The sequence below is a fragment of the Gracilinanus agilis genome, chromosome 3 (genome assembly GCF_016433145.1).
Source record: "Gracilinanus agilis isolate LMUSP501 chromosome 3, AgileGrace, whole genome shotgun sequence".
Classification (NCBI taxonomy): Eukaryota; Metazoa; Chordata; class Mammalia; order Didelphimorphia; family Didelphidae; genus Gracilinanus; species Gracilinanus agilis.
In genome coordinates this window covers 82,799,729-82,819,419 of record NC_058132.1, presented here as the reverse complement: position 1 = coordinate 82,819,419, position 19,691 = coordinate 82,799,729, and the positions used below count along the sequence as shown (strand labels likewise).

The window sequence follows — 19,691 nt, the reverse complement described above, 5'->3', positions numbered from 1 at the left end:
TTTACCCTATATGTAGATTTTCCTTGCTTTGTATATTTTCAGAAAAGTTCAAAGCAAAATTAATTTCTGCTAAGTAAATCATGCTTTCTGTGATTTCCCTTACAGAGTCAGAGATGTAAGCCCATGCCAGGAAAGCAGTAGCACTGAGGACTTAATTGAAAGCTTGAAGTGGAAAGTTAAGGTAGTAGCCAGTCGTGTTATACATGGCTGGGCTAGCTGGGCCCTGCATTCCCCACCTCCCAGGACCTGCGTGCGTGCGTGCGTGCATGTGTGTGTGTGTGTGTGTGTGTGATGTTATAGAACCCGCATCCTTAGATGTCCAGCCCTTCCCTTTGTCTCCTTTAACATGATATACATCACAAGTGTCAAATGCACAGGCCATACATGACCTGACATGGCCTTAAATGTCCAAACCAGACCCAAATGGAGTTCCTCTCTGATTTTAATGTGTTGCTATATTAATTTTTCAAAGAAATATTTGAATATAGTTCTCCAAGTCAACATATGAGTGCAAAGATCCGTAGGTGCGCTTTAGCGACCCCCTCAGCTTCAGTGTCTGTCCAGTGTTTGCTTCCTGCCTGTAAAGTTCTGCCGGTTTATGCTGTCAGAGATTTGGAATGCATTCCCTGTATGCAGTCTGACATAAGCCACAGGCTAGAGGATGTGTGATCCATACAGAGAGAGACAGGGTGGTAGAGTGAAAAGTGCCCTCTGTGTGGAGTCAGGAGCCTCTTGATGACTGGGTGACTTCGAAGCAATTGGTCGTTGTGAGTGGGATCCCTGCACTGCTGATTTCATAGGATTGTTCTTAAGAAAGTCTGTGGGAGTGGGACAACTAGGCAGCTCAGTGGATAGTCAGGCCTAGAAATGGAAAGTCTCAGACACTTCCTAGCTTTGTGACCCTGGGCAAATCACTTAACCCCATTGCCTAGACTTTACCATTCTTCTGCCTTAGGACCATTACAGAGATTCTAAGACAGAAGGTAAGGGTTTAAAAAAGGAAGAAAACCTCTGAGCCCCTTAGCAAACCCTTCAGCCCGATTCATAAGACCAAAAAAACTGTATTTACTAATTTAAACTGGCCATCATAGGAAAAACCATTGATTTAACTCTATAGTATATGTTCTGTGAGTTGATGAGCATCTGTTATAATTAAAAGACCAACACCTATAAGAATCATCGAACAACTAATTTATAATTCCACAGGTCTTAAAGCTCAAATTCTGAAAAAATCTTTAAGAATATTTATTTGTAAAATTGCTAACGTGGGGAATAGTTTTATTGTTGCCTTCAAAAACAAAATTGGCATATAGACTCTAGATAAAATAATATGACCCATATACCTGCCCTGCCAAATGCATACTTTTCACTTCTTTTTGTCACTTATCCCTGCCCACACTACCACCAAATAATATATATCATCATTGTGAATTGAAAAATGACCCTAGAGCAGATGGTGGAGAGGCAGGCATTGATAAAATATAAGTGTGTATTCTAAAATACCTTAAATTTGGGAAAGGCAGTATGGTTTAGTAGAAAGAATATTATACCACAGAAAACAATTGTGGAACTTTCTGAGTCTTGGGAGAAGAAAACACTTTTTTGTCCGTCTGGAAAAAAGAACCACAGTGCCATGCTGCTACTGGAGATAGATTGGGGCTTGGTCATTGTCATGTGGGTTATCCCAGATCAGAGAAACTTGAATTAAGAGGATAAGTACCCCACACTGGAGAGCAAACAAACTTGTGGGTAAATTCCAGGGATCATTGGCCAAATTGCCAAATCCCTCAACCAAAGGAAGTAGACATTGGATCAAGACAAGGAATGACCTCACTTGGTTGTCCTTGAGCCTCAGAGGCAGATATCAGCCTCTGTCTTAGAGTGATAAATTATCACCCACATCATTTAATATTGTACTAAAAAGGCTAGCAGTAGCAAGAGAAACAAGAAATTGAAGGAATCGGAATGGGCAAAAAACTATCTTTTTGCAGACAATATGATGGCATATATGGAAAATCCTAGAGATTCAACTAAAAAATTAGTTGAAACTATAAATAATCTTAGCAAAGTAGCAGAATATTTTTAAAAACCCACAAAAATCATTAGCATTTCTATATCCCACCAACACTGTCCTACAAGAAGAGGTAATAAGATAACGCATTTAAAATGACCATCGATAGAGTAAAATACCCAGAACCGTGCCTGCCAAAACAGACCCAGGAACTATATGAACATAATTATAAAATACTTTACATAAAGTTCAAATATAAACCATTGGAAAAATATTATTTGTTCATGTATGGGGAAGGGCCAATATAATAAAATGACAATCTAAATTAATCTACTTGTTCAGTACCATCCCAACTCAATTACCAAAAACTTATCGAACTAGAAAATGATAAAATGCATTTGGAAGAACAAAAGGTCAAAAAAAAAAGAATTAATGAGAAAAATTAAAAAGGAAGGAGATCTAGCAGAATTAGATTTTAAACTATTATAAAGCAATAATTACCAAAACTAGAACTGTCTATGAAATAGAAAAGTAGACCAGTGAAACAGAATAGACATACAACAAACAATAGCAAAAACATTTTAATCACCTTGTGTTTGACAAAATAAAGATACAAGCTTTTGGGATAAGAATTCACCATTTGGAAAAAAAAAGTTGGGGAAAACTGGAACACAATATTACAGAAACTAGATGTAGACTAATATCTTACGCCATTTACCAAGATAGCCATGGGTACAAGACACCATGAGTACATGACCTAATCATAAAGAGAAAGCAAATTAAAAAAATAGGAACATATTACCTATTCAATTTATGAACAGAAGAAGAATTTGAATAAATAGGAGATAAAAGGCATTGTGGGTTGTAAAGTGGATAATTTTGAATACATTAAAAAGGTTTTTTATATGAATAAAACTAATGTAGCCAAGATTAGAAGCAAAGCAGAAAATGGGAGGGGGTTGATACTTTATTTGATAGAGATCTTATATCTAAAATATAGAGAGAATTTTGTCAAATTTATAAGCCATTCCCCAATTGATAAATGGTCAAAAGACATGAACGGTTTTTGGATGAAGAAATCAAAGCCATATATTATAGGCATGTGAAAAAATGGTCTAAATCATTACTTTTTAGAGAAATACAATCAAAACTCGTATATCCTCACATCCATCATATTGGCTAAAATGATAAGGCAAAATAAGTGTTGGAGGGGATATAGAAAAATGAGGACACTAATGCATTGTTGGTGGAACTGTGCATTGATCCAACCATTTTGGGGAGCGATCTGGAATTATGCCCAAAGAGTTATAGAACTCTGTACCTTTTGACCCACCCATACCACTATTGGGGTTATTTCCTAAGATGATCAGGGAAAAAGAAAAAGAGCCTATATGTTCTAAAATATTTCTATTAGCTTTCTTCATGGTGGTAAAGAACTGGAAATTGAGAGGTGCTCATCAATTAGGGAATGGCTAAATAAGTTGTGGCATATTGTGATGGAAAACTGTAACCCTGTAAGAAATGATAAGTGGATTAATTTTAGAAAAACATGGAATGATCTACATGAAATTATGAAGAGTAAATGAGCAGAACCAAGAGAACATTATATACAACAAAAATATCCACTCCCAGAGAAAAGAACTGATAAGTAGAAGCAAACAAGACATAGTTTTATATAGATATCATTTTTCTGTTAAGTGATGCCTTCTCTAAGGTGGGGAGGAGATGGAGGAAAAGGAATGGCCGGGATTTTTAACGTAACAAACATTTTTTAAAAGATTGGTGAGAGTAGGAATAAAAAAGCATTCCCAAGGATTAGCACCTAGAGGAGGGGGAATCTTAAAGACTTGAGAAGAGGAGGGAGTAGCAGGGCATTCCTAGGAGTGACTGGTCGATATTTATGCAAAGGCAATTCAGTGATGTGAGACTATACCTGCTATTTAGTGTATAACCATACAGTGTGTGTCTCAAAAGTTGGCTCCCGTGCTTGGGATGAGTCGTGTTCTTGACTTGAATTACATTGCACAGAGCAGGCGATGGAATAGCACTGAAGAACAGAATGGGGCTTAGACTGACTCATGGGCATGGTCTGTGGTAAAGGAATTTTCAATGCCTTTTGTCTCCCTGACTCATGGCAAATGACAAAGGTAGCCCAGAAAAGTGGCAATTAACTTATCTTTCCTTCCATTACTCCTTTGGTTCCTACAGACATCTGTAACCCAATTAGCAAGGAAAAAATGCTTTTTGCGTTGTTGCTGGTTACCATGGTTTGGAACGGTTTGTTGTCTTTAAATATCCATGTCTACCTTACCCAAGGTTCCTGGAATAACTGAACCAGAAATGCTTTGCGGCTCGCTACAGGATATACCTAATGAAGAATGTGAAAGATAGTTTCCCCCAGGCTCTTTATAATCTGCTTCAGGAAGCTCCTGTAGCCAGAGCTGAAGAAACGTGTCCCACCGGAGTCGTATCTCTTCAGAGCAGATACACTATTTTTGAACAATGTGAGACGGCCGTACGACACTGTGCTCAGTGAATTCATTGCTCAGACACATTACCAAGTACCTAAAGACAGATATGTTAGGGAATTTTTCTCCTTTGAAGCTCAGTTCAAGTCACCAGGAACCACCAAGAAATTGGAAAAGTCACGTATCCACTCTCCTAATGGACGCCAGTTCACCTCTTAGAGTGCAGAACGATTGTTAGAGAAGTCATTTCTGTGTTCAGGAAATGCATCAAGCCCTTGAATGGTGAAAGTTTTCTTTTTTTCCCTTTTTTTTATGTAGTTGACCATTGTATTTATTTTTTAACATTTTTTCCTCAACATGAAAAAACAATTTCTAATCATTTTTTAAAAGTTTGAACCAAATTCTCACCCTCTTTCCCTCTCTTCCCCTTTCCTGAGACAGCAAGTAATCTGATACAGATTTGACATCCGTAATAGTGTAAAACTTCCTTCCATATTAGTCATTTTGTGAAAGAGAATTCAAACCAAAGAAAAGTGAAGAAATAAAGTGAAATATGTCTCAGTCTGAATTCAGATTCCATCAGTTCTCTCTTTGGAGGCAGATAGTGTTTTTCAGATTTTCTGGGATCACTATTGCTAAGAATAGCTAAGTCATTTATAAATGTTCATCATATAATATTTTTGTTACTATATGCAATGTTTTCCTGGTTCTGCTGCTTATAAAGGGTAAACTCCATTTTGCATCATTTTGTGTAGGACTTTTCAAGTTTTTCTGAGATCATCCTTCTTATCATTTCTTAAAGCACAGTCATATTCCAATATAATCAGATGCCACAACTTGTACAGTCATTCCTCAATGAATGGACATCCCTCAATTTCCAATTCTTTGTCACCACAAAAAGAACTTGCTGCAAATTTTCCCAAGGGTTATCCACATTCCTTGAATATTTAGGCACCCTTTACCCCACCTCTTAGCTCTTGATTTTCTTCAAGACTCAGCTCAAATCCTACTTTCCTCCATACTCCCGAGACTAGTGTCTTCCTCTCCCAAATGACCTTTTTTAGAATTTTCTATTTTTAATAACATGTAGAAACAATTTTTGACAAATTATTTTCTGACTTTGCAATTCTCACTCCTCACCCCCATCCCAAGGGGGTAAATAATCTGACATAAGTTATATCATCACTTTTATGCAATACGTATTTCCATATTCCCTATGTCATGACCAAAGGCATATCATACATACGATAAAAAATTGACAAAGGAAATAAAGTGAAGAATGACATAATTTGATCTGTAATCATATTCCCGGTTTTGTCTTTGGCTGCGGATTATGGGAATTTTTTTTTATCATTATGAGTCCTTTGGGGTTCTTTTAGAACCTTGTTTTGCTGATAATAGTTTAGTGCTTCACAATGGATCATTGTACAATGTTTCTGTTACTGTATACACTTTTCTGGTTCTGTTCACCTCACTTTGCATTAATTCATAGAAATCTTTCCAGATTTTTCTGAATCATCCTGTAACAAACACCATTTCTCATGGGGCAACCATACGCCACAGCTTGTTCAGCCATTCCCCTATGGATGGACACCCCCCTCAGTCTCCAATACTTTGCCACTACAAAAAGATGCTAAAAATATTTCTGCACAAGTAGGTCCCCTTCTCCTATCTCTGATCTCTTTGGGGATACAGCCCAGAGGGGTATTGTTGACTCCCAAATTACCTTCTACTTACTCTATATCTTCTCTCTGTTGAGATATTTGCGTGTTGTATTTCCCCGTCCGCTTTCAGAAGGGCAGAAACTATTTCTGACTGTCTTTGTATCCCCAGCAGTTAGCTCAGGGTAAACTAAATGTTTGTCAAATGATGAATGGCCCCTGTGGCAAGACGAGAGTTCATCCCATTAAAAACAAGTCTTTTCGGGGCAGCTGGGTAGCTCAGTGGAGTGAGAGTTAGGCCTAAAGACAGGAGGTCCTAGGTTCAAACCCGGCCTCAGCCACTTCCCAGCTGTGTGACCCTGGGCAAGTCACTTGACCCCCATTGCCCACCCTTACCAATCATCCACCTATGAGACAATACACCGAAGTATAAGGGTTTAAAAAAAAAAGTATTTTCTACCTAATAAAGCCAACAATGGAAAAATACAATTGCCTTTTACCCATATGGTCTTGGGACCACTTGGCCTAAGTGACTCCATGTTGGAGTCCCATCATAATATGACATCAAACAATATAAAGTTTGTAGGTATTGTACCTTCTGTCCCAGGCACGATGCCAAGCGCTGTGGATACAAAAAAAGCCCTCCAGGACTTCACAATCTAACGGAGGAGGCCGCATACACGTAGCTATGCACAAACAAACTATATATGTGGGTTTAAAAGGAGATAATCAATAAAAGGACAAGGATTAGGAAAGGCTTCCTGTGGGAGGTTGGAGTTTAGTTAGGATCTAAAGGACGCCAGGAAGCAGAGATGAGGAGAGTGAATCTGAGGCTCAAGGGACAGCCAGTGAAGATGCCCAGAGCCCAGAGATGGCATGTCTTGTTTAAAGAACAGCAAAGATGCCGATGTGGCTGGACTAAAGAGTAAAGTGTAAGGGCTAAGAATGAGAGGAAAGAGATTTTAAGTTTATGAAGGGCTTTGAATGCCAAATAAGATTTTATATTTGATCTTGGAGGTAATGGAGCCACTGGAGCTCATGGGAATGATGGTAAGACTGTGCTTTAGGAAAATCACTTTGAGAGCTCACTGGAGGACACACTGGAGTGGGGGGAGAATTGTGACAGCCAGATGAACTAACAGAGTACTGGAACAGGCTTTAGAGTTTGGATGGGAGTGGGGGAAGTGGGAGATAGTAAGGTGTCCAGGATGGCACCTAGGTTGAAAGTCTGAGGACTAGAAGGATAATGGTAATAGGGAAATTGGGCTGGATTTGGGGGTGGAGATGAAGATGGAAAATTCAGTTTTGAACATGTTTAAGCAGTTGGAGAATAGAAACTGGAGGTCAACAGAAAGGTTAGCACTGCATCAGTCGATTGGGGAGTCATCAACAGAGTTAGTGGTCTGATATATGGCAGCTTCTGAGATGACCAAGAGAAGGTGTTCAGACCAAAAAGATAAGAAGGTCCAGGACGGAGTCCTGCAGGACACTCGTAGTCAGTAGGCATCACCTGGACAAAGACCCAGAAAAGAAGACTGAGGCGTTGTCTGATTGGTAGAAGGAGAGCCAGGAGAAAATGGAGTATTGAAAACCTGGAGAGAAGAGAATATCAAGGAGAAGAGGATGATTGATAGCATTGAAGGCTGCAGAGAGGTTGGGAAGGATGAGGATTAAGAAAATGCCATTGGATTTGGCAGTTAAGGTATCATTGGTAATTTTGGAGAGAGTAGTTGTGGTTGAATGATGAGGTCAGAAGTCAAGTTATGGAGAATTAAAAGAATGAGAGGAAAAGAAGTGGAGGCACCTATTGTAGAGGACCTCACCTCTAATCACAAAAGGCAGAAAAAATATAGATAATAGGATCAAGAGAGAGCTTGTTTGAGAGTGAGGGAGAAATGGACATATTTGTTTTGATGTTAAGCTTCTCAGTTGGCTCCAATTTTGTGACTCAATTCAGAGTATTCTTGATGGAGTAGTTTGCCATTTCCAATTCATTTTATAGATGAGGAAGTTGAGGCAAATAGAGTAAGTGACTTGTCCACGGTTACACAGATGAGTCTTCCTGACTCCAAACCAGGTACTCTATACATATGTGTCATCTAGCTGCCTAAGGAATAGTTTGTAGCGAATAGGAAAGAATCCAATAGACCGGAAGAAACTAAAAATAAATGAGAGATGGAGATGGGAGGGAATGAGATCACTTATGTATGAAAAGGGATTGGTAAACCTTGGTACGAAGGACCACCTCTTTATTGGAGATGGGTGAAGGAAGAGGTAGTGCCAGAAGGCATATGAGGCAGAGGGAAGAAGGTGCTCATGGAAAATGGTCTTGTTTTTTAATTTATTTTTTAGTAAAATTAACTGAGAGAGTGGGGAGAGAAGAAGCCATGAGAGGTTTAAAGAAGGATGAAAAAATTTGGAAAATTGTGATGAGTGGACTAGTAAATCCATTCAAGAGGTATGAAAGGATTGCCTTGCCACAATGAGGGCCCATTTAAGATTATGTGACATAAATTTGTAATCAATCTAATCAACATGACTGTGGTTTTCTGTTTAGCAGCACAGACATAGAAACTAAAGGTGAGTGATAGGGATTCAAGATTAAGACTTGACAGGACAGGATCTTTAATAGGATAAAGCAGCAAAGTAACTCCAGACAAGTTTAATTCATCAAAGGATCAAGGTGAAGAAGATATAGCCAGTGCAGAAGTGATGGCCTAAGAAAGAACTGAGAGGAAGATTGGAGGCATGCTAGGAATGAAGAACAGGGTTTGGAATAACATGTAGAAAGAGGTGTATTGACAACAGATTATTGTTAAATATTTTAGAATTCATGAACATTATGTTGGTTGTAGCCTAAAGTCGCATAAATTTTTCTGGGTATGATGTCTCAGTTCTTCTACACTACCACATTGTTAGCTATTATCTAGCTATTGTTCCCCAATCCTGAAAAAACTTAAGTTCAAGACCACATTTATACCTATTCAATTTTATCCTTCTAAGTTTGGCCTGTGTTTTCTCCAACCTGAATGCCCTTCTAGAACTCGAGGCTCAGTGGAATACTATCCCAACAACACCCCCGTCCCCTAAGGGACTACTGGAACCATCATTTACCAGGCCAAACACCCTTTGCCCCCAATCAGAGCCTGGAGACCATAAGACCTGATCAAGAATTGAGTTCAAGGATGCAGCTGGATAGCTTAATGAATTGCTAGTCAGGCCTAGAAATGGGTGGTCCTGGGTTCAAATCTGGCCTCAGATACTTCTTAGCTAGGTGACCTTGGGCAAGTCACTTTACCCCAATTGCCTAGCCCTCACTTTGGAACCTTGGAACACCGCCTTGGAACCAATACACAGTATTGATTCTAAGATGGAAGGTAAGAATTTTTTTAAAAGAAAGAAAAATTATAATCGGGCTGCTACATAGAGGGTAGGTTGAGGAAAAGAGAGATTGCTGGCAGGAAGAACAATTTAAGAACCTATCACAATAGCCCAGGAAAGAAGGAATAAGGGCCTAAACCAGGGTAGCAGCAGTATAAGGGAAGAGGACATGGAGTAAAAATCTCTCAGACATATTAACTAAGCAACTGATTTGTTATTGGAGGTGTGAGATATTGCATAGGCAGGGACTGCAAACTTGGGTGCCCCAGCAGAATGGCAGCATCTTCCCTCTGGGGTTACTTTCCATTTGTACTCTAGCTATCTTGTAAGTACACAGTTATTTGTAAGTTGATTCCATCACTAGAAAGGAACTCCTTGGAGATAAAGACTTATGTTTTGCCTCTGAGAAATTTTCCCTTGGGTGAGCTCTGGAACAGACTTCTCTGAGGACTCTAGCTAGATGATGGCAGTGCCAGCTCCTCTCCATGTCAACTTCTTCCCAGAGTCTTTGTCTCCCTTCTGAAACTTCTCCAGAAAGAGAATTTGTGAATGTGTTTTTTCTTGAAGCTTGTAAGCCAGAAGACCAAGATTTCTCTTCTTCCTTGCACCAGCCATAAAGCCCCTGGCACAGAGAGGGAGAAGTGAATTATCAGGTTCTACCAAGAAGGAGAGCCTTGTGCAAATAAGATGTGTAATTTCTTAGCCTGGAGAGAAACACACACGCACACACACGCACACAAGATATAAGCAGATCATTCACTTAACAAGCACCTTAGACACCAGAAACAGAAGAAATACGGCCACCAAAGAAAAAAACAATTAAATCTAAGCATAGATTGCCCCCATCTCTAGGGACTTTTAAAGGGGTTTATGGAGGGAGGGAAATAGAGACACCCATGGGCTTAAATAGCAAAGACCATAATAACAGAGGAACCATTGGGAGACTGACGTCTAAAAGGACACAGGAAGCATAAGAACCATGAATCAAAGAATAAAGTTTAGGAGTAGAAAGGGAAGGGAGTTAATGAAGAGCTTGATTTTAAAAATACTTTACAAACAATATCTGATCTTCATGATAACCCTGAAAAATAGGTGCTATTATCTCCATTTTGTAAATGAGGAAACTGAGGCAAACTGCTTCCTACTTTTTTTTAGGGATTTTATCTGGGACTTTAAGCTGGGGGTGGGTGGATTTGCACAGGGAGAGAATTCCAGGATAGGAGACAGACAATAGTTTGCCCATTGGGAGATGGTATGTTGTGGGCAAACTCCCCAGTGAGAGAAGGGAGCCACCAGGGCCAAGGGTCCGCCAAAGCAGAGGCACAATGGCAAAGTCAGGAGAATGAATGGTATAAGAGGAGACCACAGGAGTGGGAGGAGAAAGGGAAAGTTAGGGAACTTGGAGACTCTGTGATGAGGCAAAGAAAGAAAGAAAATATTCAAGAAAGGAGAACTTGAAGGTATCCAGACTGTAGTTCACTTGAAAAAGACTGGGGGAGAGGTCATGTGGCTAACAATATGGAAGATTAGACACTTTTCCCAAAGCATCACAATTAGTCAATTAATGAACATTTATTAAGGACCTACTATGTGCCAGGTACTGAACTAAGCACTGTGGATACAAAAAGAGACAGAACACAGTCTCTGTCCTCAAGGAACTTGCAATTTAATAGCAGTGACAGAATTTAAACAAATATTTACAAAGCAAACTATATAATAGGATAAATAGGAAATAATTAACAGAAAGAAGATACTAGAATTCACAGGGGTTAGGAAAACTTCCTTGTTGAAGATAAGACTTTATTTGGGACTTAAAGGAAGCCAGGGGGGTCAGTAGGCAGAGTTGAGAAGGGACAATGTTCCAAATATAGGGGACAGTAAGAGAAAATGCCCAGAGCCAGGATTTGGAATAAGCCAGGAGGCCAGTGACAAACTTTTTAAACCTCTCCAAAATTAGAAATTGGAAAAAATTCGGGAAAAAAATTCAGCTATCTCCCTAGGATAAGACATCAAAAACCCTAAAAGGCAACGTTAAAGTAACAATGGAGAAGGCTACCCCCTAACATTCTTTGCACCTTGTCCTCAACCAGCCACCATGCTCTGGCAGGACTAACCCAGTGGCTGGCAACAGAACTTGACTCTCTTAGCCAGTGGTAGTGAGCTTGGCATGCAGAAGAAATAATTGGCATAATAAAAACTTAAATCCATGGTGGCCATTGAGAGGAAGAGAGGTGGGGAGTTGAGAGATGGGGTGCAAGAGGGGGGAGAGAGAGAGAGAGAGAGAGAGAGAGAGAGAATTTTAAAAAGCGACAAAATTATAGTTCACTTTGCACTCAGAGTTCATGAATTCTCTCTCTGGAGATGAACAGCATTTTTTTTTTTATCATGAGTCCTTTGGAATTGTCTTGGATCATTGTCTTAACCAGAGTAGCCAAGTCCTTCACAGTTTACCATTACAACATTACAACATTATTGTTACTGTGCATGATGATCTCTTGGTTCTTCTCATTTCACTTTGCATCAGTTCATATAGGTCTTGCCATATTTTTCTGAAACCACCCATCTTCTCATTTCTTATAGCACAATAGAACTTAATCATAATCATATGCCACAATTTGTTTAGCCATTCCCAAGTTGATAGATATGTCCATGATTTCCAGTTCATTTTTATAAATATTTTTGTACATATATATTCTTTTCCTTTTTCTTTGGTCTCTTTGGGATCTATATCTAATAGTGGTCTTGTTGGGTCAGAGGGTATGCAGAGTTTTATAGCTCTTTCAGCATAGTTCCAAATTGTTTTTCAGAATGATTGGACTAGTTTACTACTCCATCAGTAGTCCATTAGTGTACCTCTTTTTCTTTCATCCCCTCCAACATTTGTCATTTCTAATAGGTGTGAGATGGTACCTTAGAATTTTTTAATGTGAATTTTTTCTAATCTACAGTCATTTAGACCATATTTTCATCTGACTATAGACAGCTATGATTTATTCTTCTGAAAATTGCCCGTTCTTATCCTTTGACCATTTGTCAATTGGGGAATAGCTCTTATTTTTTTATAAATTTGACTCTGCTCTATACTCAGTATATATTTGGGAAGTGAGGACTTTATCAAAGAAACTTGCTGTACATTTTTTTTTTACATTATTTCATTGTCTATGGTACTTTCTAGCAAAATGCAATTCTGTGATTATTTTAAAATTAGATCTATTTTTGCTTTTGCTTCATCCAAGATTATAATTGCTGCCTCTTCTTTTTTTACTTCAGCTGAAGTATATTAGATTCTGCTCCAATCCTTTATTTTAACTCTGCGCGTGGGTCTTTCTGTTTCAAATGTGTCTCTTGTAAGCAACATATTGTGGCATTCTAGTTCTAATCCATTCTGCTAGCTGCTTCCATTTTTATAGGATGAGTTCATCCTATTCACATTCATAATTATGATTATTAACTATGTATTTGCTTCTATCCTATTATCTTTTCTTCCTTTCTTTTTATTGCCATCCCTTATCAAAAGCCTATTTTACTTCTAACCAGTGTCTCTCTTAATTTAATGCCCTACCTTTATCACACACCATCTATTTTTATTCTCTTCTCTTTTTATTTCCCTATTTGGTAAGTTGCATTTCTTTACACAATTGAGATGTGTGCATATGTGTGTGTGTGTGTATTCTTCATTCTTTGAACCAATTCCAATGAGAGTGAGATTCAAGCATTACCTTCCATCCCCTTCCATTTCCTTCTCCATTGTAAAACCCCTCTTTCTATTGTCTTTAATGTGAGAATATTTTCCCCATTCTATCTCACCCTTTTCCTGTCTCCCAATGCATCCCTCTTTCTCATGCCTTTTTTTGGGGGGAGATCATTCCAGCATAATTGACTCACACTCATGCCCTCTGTCTTTTTAAACTTCTTCTAACTGTCCTAATAATGATAAAGTTCTTAGGAGTTACATGTATCATCTTTCTATATAAGAATGTCAACAGTTTAATTTTACTGAGACCCTTATAATTACTCTTTCATGTTTACTTTTTTATGTTTCTCTTGAGTCTTGTATATGAATGTCACATTTCATCAGGAATGCTTGAAAGTTGTTTATTTTATTAAACATTCATTTTTCTGCTGAAGGATTACACTCAGTTTTGCCGGGAGGGTGATTCTTGTTTGAAATCCTAGCTCCTTTGCCTTCCAGAATATTATATTCCAAGCCCTCCAGTCCTTTAAAGTGAAAGCTGTTATATCCCATATGACCCTACTGTGGATCAATGATATAATTATTTCTTTCTGACTGCTTGAAGTATTTTCTCTTTGCCTTGGGAGCTCCATATTTTGGCTATTGTTACTAGAAGTTTTCATTTTGGGATTTCTTTCAGTAGCTAATTGGTGGATTCTTTCAATCCTATTTTATCCTCTGGATCTAAAATATCAAGACAATTTCCTTTATAATTTCTTGAAATATGAAGCCAAAGCTCCTTTTTTTTTTTGATGGTAGTTTTTAGGTAGTCTAAATAATTCTTAAATTACTTCTCTTGAATCTCTTTTCCAGGTCAATTGTGTTTCCAATGTGACATTTCACATTTTCTTCTATTTTTAAAAATTCTTTTGGCTTTCTTTTAGTGTTTCTTGATGTCTCATGAGTCATTAGCTTTCATTTGCCTAATTACAATTTTTAGGAAAATATTTTCTTCAGTGAAATTTTGTACCTCTTTTTCCATTTAGTCAATTTACTTAAGAAATCCTTTCCTTCAGGGAATTTTTTTGCCTCTTTTATCATTAGACCAATTCTACTTTTAAAGATGTAATTTTCTTCAGCAATTTTTATGCCTCTTTTACCAAGTTGTTAATTCTCTTTTCACAATTTTCTTGCACTACTCTGATTTCTTTTCCAAAATTTTCTTCTACCAAAATTATCTCGTTGACTCTTCCAAAAATTGTTATTGGGATTGGATCCAATTAGCATTTTTCTTTGAGGCTATTTTTGTAGTTTTTTTCCTACATTATTGTCTTTTAAGTTGATATCTTGGTCTCTCCTGCCACCATAGTAGCTTGTTTTAGTCAAAATCCTTTTTTTTTTTTCATTATTATTTCCTCAGTTAACCAGCCTATTTCTTGATTTTGAACTTTGCATTACACTTAGGCTGTTTTTACTTGGAAATGGGGAGGCACTGTCCTAAGCTTCAGACTTTCTTTTTTCTTGCTGTTTTCAGAGTTAATTCTGGGCATCTTCAAGTCTTTGATGCTTCGAAGGTGGTGTAATCCTAAGAGAGATATGTTCACTGCTTTCCTTGTCTGTGCTCCGACATTTACCAAGGAACAGTCCCTGGTTCTCTACAAGTGTCTATACTAGTGCTCTTCTTTACCTTGAAACTGTGACCAGGGTCCCTGCTCCCTTGTGACTCACCACCAGCGTTCCTTTTTGCCCTGGAACTTTGATCCAGAACTGCTCATGAGCAACAGAGTTGCCAAGCAGTGCCAATTTTACCTAGTGCCAGCAAAGGGTCTCCTTCAATATTTTTATGACAAATCATGCTATCCCCTTACTTTCTTTGGGCTGAGAGCTCCTGATGCAGCTGCTCTCGCCACTATTTGTCACAATACCTCTGTGGGTTCTGGAAAGATCTCCACTTAGATTTCCACTCTGGTGTTACAGACTTCTCTTGCCAACCTCTCAAGTTTTCTTGGGCTGAAAAAATATCTCACTCCAACTTTTTGTTGGCTCTGCTATTCCAAAATTTGATTTGAGGCATTATTTTATTTTAAAGTTGTTTGGAGGGGAATATAGGGAGAGATAATCTGAGTGGGTGCCCCTAATCTGTCACCTTGGCTGTATCCCTCTCAAAACTTTATATTTGAATGGATTAAACAATGATAAAGCAAAAACAATACCATATTGTATGAGAAAACAAAGTCTCACAACCTATTGTTCCAAAAAATATATCTAAGAAACAAAGCCATACAAAGAATAAAAATCAGAGATTAGAAGGAAATTTACAACATATGAGGTAAATCCCAAAAAATTAGAGTTGCAATGCCATTGGAAAAAGCAAAAAAGAAAAAAAGTCCAAAACAGAATAAAAAATAAGCAGGGAATTTACATTAGATTGAAACAAACCATAGACAATAAACCAATATCAAGATTAAACTTGTATGCTCAAAACACATTCACACCTAAATTTCAAAAAAAAAAGCTTAACTGAATAAACAAGACACAAATAGTGATACAACAGTGGCAAGAGATTTTAATGTTTCTTTTTTGAGTTTGAACAAATAGAGAGATAAACAGGAAAATTTAGAATTAGACAAATTATTGGAGAAACAAAAGCTAAAAGGACTTTTGGCATTTCTTAAATGGTGCTGCTAAGGAATACACACATATACACACACAAATATGTGTGTATGTGTATATAATCAGCAACACATAGAACTTTTACCAAAAAAGATAATGTATTAAGATATACATATTGCAAACAAATGTTTAAAAAATAGCTATTGTAAAGAAATATTTTAGTGACCATAATGCAATAAAAATATAAAAAAAGATGGTAGCAATAATCAATGGTGAAAGACTTAGCTACTCTGATCAACTCATGGGAGGTCCAAAGGACTCATGATGAAAAATGCTATCTACCTCCAAAGAGAGAACTGATGAACTCTGAGTGCAGACTGAAACACATTTTTTCATTTTCTTTATTTTTCTTCCTCCCCCTACACACATATAGGTAATATGGAAATATGTTCTGCATGAATTCATATTTATAATGGATATTGAATTTCTTACCTTCTCAATGGGCAGGGGTGAAAATACATAGATGGAGAGAATTTGGAACTTAATATAACAATAATTAATTTAAAATAAAATATAAGAAAAACATGATGGCATATTAAAAATTATGGTGATCTTGGGAAGCATTAAAAGTGCTATAGTGCAATAAGCATAACCCCCAATGAGGTCATTGATAAGAAAAAGTCTCCATATATACATCAAAATGTTCAGAGAAGCATTTCTTGAGTTAGGAAAGAATTTGGAACAAAGTATATGCCTATCAACTAGAGAATGATAAAATGTGTGAATGATAATGGAATATTATTTTGCTGTAAGAAGCAAAGAATATGATGAATATAGAGAAGTATGGGAAAATCGACACTATTACAGAGTACAGTAAGCAGAATTAGGAAAGCAACACGTACAGTGACTATAGCAATGGAAATGGAAATGGAAAGAGCAACCACTATAAAAGAAGAAAAGTAAATCTTGCAAAATACAGAGAATATGCATTGCCCCAAAACAGAATTATGAGAAAACATCTTCTGTCCCACTCTTCTGGAGAGACAAGAGGTTTCACAGGGATGGAACATTGTAAATATTGTCAGAGGTTTTTCATGATTGATTGAATTTGCTGATTTTTCCTCTTCTTCTTTTTCTTTTCCTCTAAGAAATATTTATTTTGGATGGCTCCCTGGGAGAGGAAGTGATAATGAGAAATTCTGGGAATGTAAGAAATGAAAGATGTAAAGAAAAATGCATTTTTTATAAAAAGAATGTCATAGAGCCCAGAATAAATAAGGTATCATGGTTTTGTTCTCCACTGCCCTGATCAGATTACATCTGACATATTGTGTTGAGTTCTGACGACTACATTTTATATATATATACATATAAATATATATGTATATATACACATGCATACATATTTATTTATTTTGTTAAATATTTCTCAAATGCATTTATTTATTTTTTAAATTTTTTTATTTTTTAGAAAAATTTTCCATGGTTACATAATTCATGTTTTTACTTTACCCTTCACCCCCCCCAACCAAACCCCCCCCCCATAGCTAATTTCTCAAATACATTTAAAATAAATTAAGGTCCATTAAAAATGTTGTGTTCCAAATTCTCTTCCTCACCCCTTGAAAAAATAAGCAATATGATATCATTTATATGTGTGAAGTCATGCACAACACATTGCCATATTAGCATGTTGCAAAAGAAAATATACACACAGAGAGAAGAAAAATAAAGTGGAAAATAGTATGCTTCCATCTGCATTCAGAGTTCATCAGTTCTCTCTCTCTCTCTCTCTCTCTCTCAACTCTTACCTTCCATCATGGAATTAATACTGTGCATTGGTTCCAAGGCAGAAGAGTGCTAAGGGCTAGGCAATGGGTGTTAAGTGACTTGCCCAGGGTCACACAGCTAGGAAGTATCTGAGGCTAGATTTGAACCCAGGACCTCCAGTTTCTGGGCCTGGCTCTCAATCCACTGAATCAGCTAGATCCCCCTATCAGTTCTCTCTCTGAAGGTAGATAGCAATTTTCATCATGGATCCCTTGGAATTATCTTTGGGTCCATATCTTCAGCAGGCTAGCTGTCTTTCACAGTTGGTCATCACAACATTGCTGTTAATGTGCATGATGCTCTCCTGGTTCTGCTCTCTTCACTTTGCATCAGATCATACAAGCCTTCCTAGGTTTTTCTGAAATAATGCTACTCTGCCATTTCTTAAAACACAATAGCATTCACCATAACCACATACCATACCACAATTTCTTCAGCCATTTCCCAATGGATTGGCATCCTGAGAGCTACATTTTGGGAAGAAGATCCGTTATAGAGCACTTCCAGAAGAAAGTAACCAGGAGATAGAAGGACTTCAAGGTTGTGCTATACAAGAAGAGGCAGAAGTGTGGCAAACTTTAGCAAGGAGAAGAGAGGGTTTGGAGTGGGGGTTGGCAACGTATGGCTCTTTCTGCAGGAGCCATAAAGTCCATTTTTTTTTTCAGGCGCTGTTACAGGAGCACACACTGTGAGCACTGTATGGCTCTCACGAAATTACATTTTAAAAAATGTGGTGTTTATGGCTCTCACAGCCAAAAAGGTTGCTGACCCCTGGCTTGGAGGTTGGAGGGAGTGGAAAAGTTAACCATCTTCAGTTATTTCAAGGCCATGTAATACAATGAAAAGAAAGGAGGATTTAGCTTCAGATAACTTGGCTTAGTATCCTAACGACCACATTTTGTCACTGGGAGTTTGGGGCCAATCACTGAACCTTCTGGGACTCAATTCGTCAGCTAGTAAAGGAGAGGGTGCTCTCCTTTGGAGAGGAAGGGGACTATGGAGGCAGAATAGCAAATTTGATAGATTTGGAAAGTGCTCGTCACTTTGAATGAACAATTTTTTATTTCTTCTTTTTTTTGTTATAGAAAATGGTTTCTAGGAGAAATATGCAGAGAAAAATGAGTGCTAAAAAAATCCAAAGAAATCAATTTTTGAAATTAAAAAGAGAGAGAGAGAGAGAGAGAGAGAGAGAGAGAGAGAGAGAGAGAGAGAGAGAGAGGGGACTAGATGAGATCTAAGGCATCCCAGACCTTATTCAATGCCCTTGGGAACCTGTCAAGGGCCATCATAGAGAAAAAAAGAAGAGTTAGACTTGTCCTCTGTGTCCTACTTATTATATTTATATAAATACATTTTGCTATTCACTCTTGCAATTGTGACTAACTCTTCATGTCTTTCTAGCCTACACTGTCTCGAAGTCTTTATAAGTTCATGTTGATTGTTTCTAGGCAAAAAGAAAAGGAGACAGCAGAGAATGAAATGGACAAAATATATTGGGGATGTGTTTCTCTCGATCCCTGATATAGGCCAATCTCTTGGCCCTTCTATCCTCCACTATCTCCCAAAGTCTGTCCAAGCTCTTGTTTGTTGCTTCTATGACAATAGGCATCCATCTCATCTTCTGCCATTCCTTTTTTGTTTTTGTCTTCAATCTTTACCAAAATCAGGATCTTTCCAACGAGTCTGATCTCCTTGTTATTTGGCCACATTATTTAAGCTTTAGCTTCAGTATTTGTCTTTTTGGTGAGTTAATTTCTCTAAGTATTGCCTGATTTCATTTCCTTGCTATGTAAGGAACTCTAATTCAATTCAAAAGTTTGATTCTTCAGTGCTCAATTTCCCTTATATTTCAACCCTCAAAGCCATACATTGCTCTTGGAAAAATCAGAGTTTTGACTATAAGGACTCGTGTCGGTGACATGATGATTCTGCTGTTTAGTATACCATCCAGATTTATGACTGGATAATTTTCCCTCCAAGGAGCAAATATTATAGATAGATAGATAGATAGATAGATAGATAGATAGATAGATAGATAGATAGATAGATAGATA

At 37.6% G+C, this 19,691-nt stretch overlaps 1 protein-coding gene across 1 annotated transcript in view; it reads left to right on the top strand.

Moving 5' to 3' along the window:
• Nucleotides 1-4,382: 4,382 nt before the first annotated feature.
• LOC123241077 (interferon alpha-inducible protein 27-like protein 1) overlaps nucleotides 4,383-19,691 on the top strand; it is a 27,782-nt gene continuing 12,473 nt past the window's right edge. Inside the window, exon 1 of the mRNA XM_044668785.1 lies at nucleotides 4,383-4,515. Coding sequence (XP_044524720.1) covers nucleotides 4,383-4,515 — 133 coding nt within the window. The remainder of the gene's footprint in view (nucleotides 4,516-19,691) is intronic.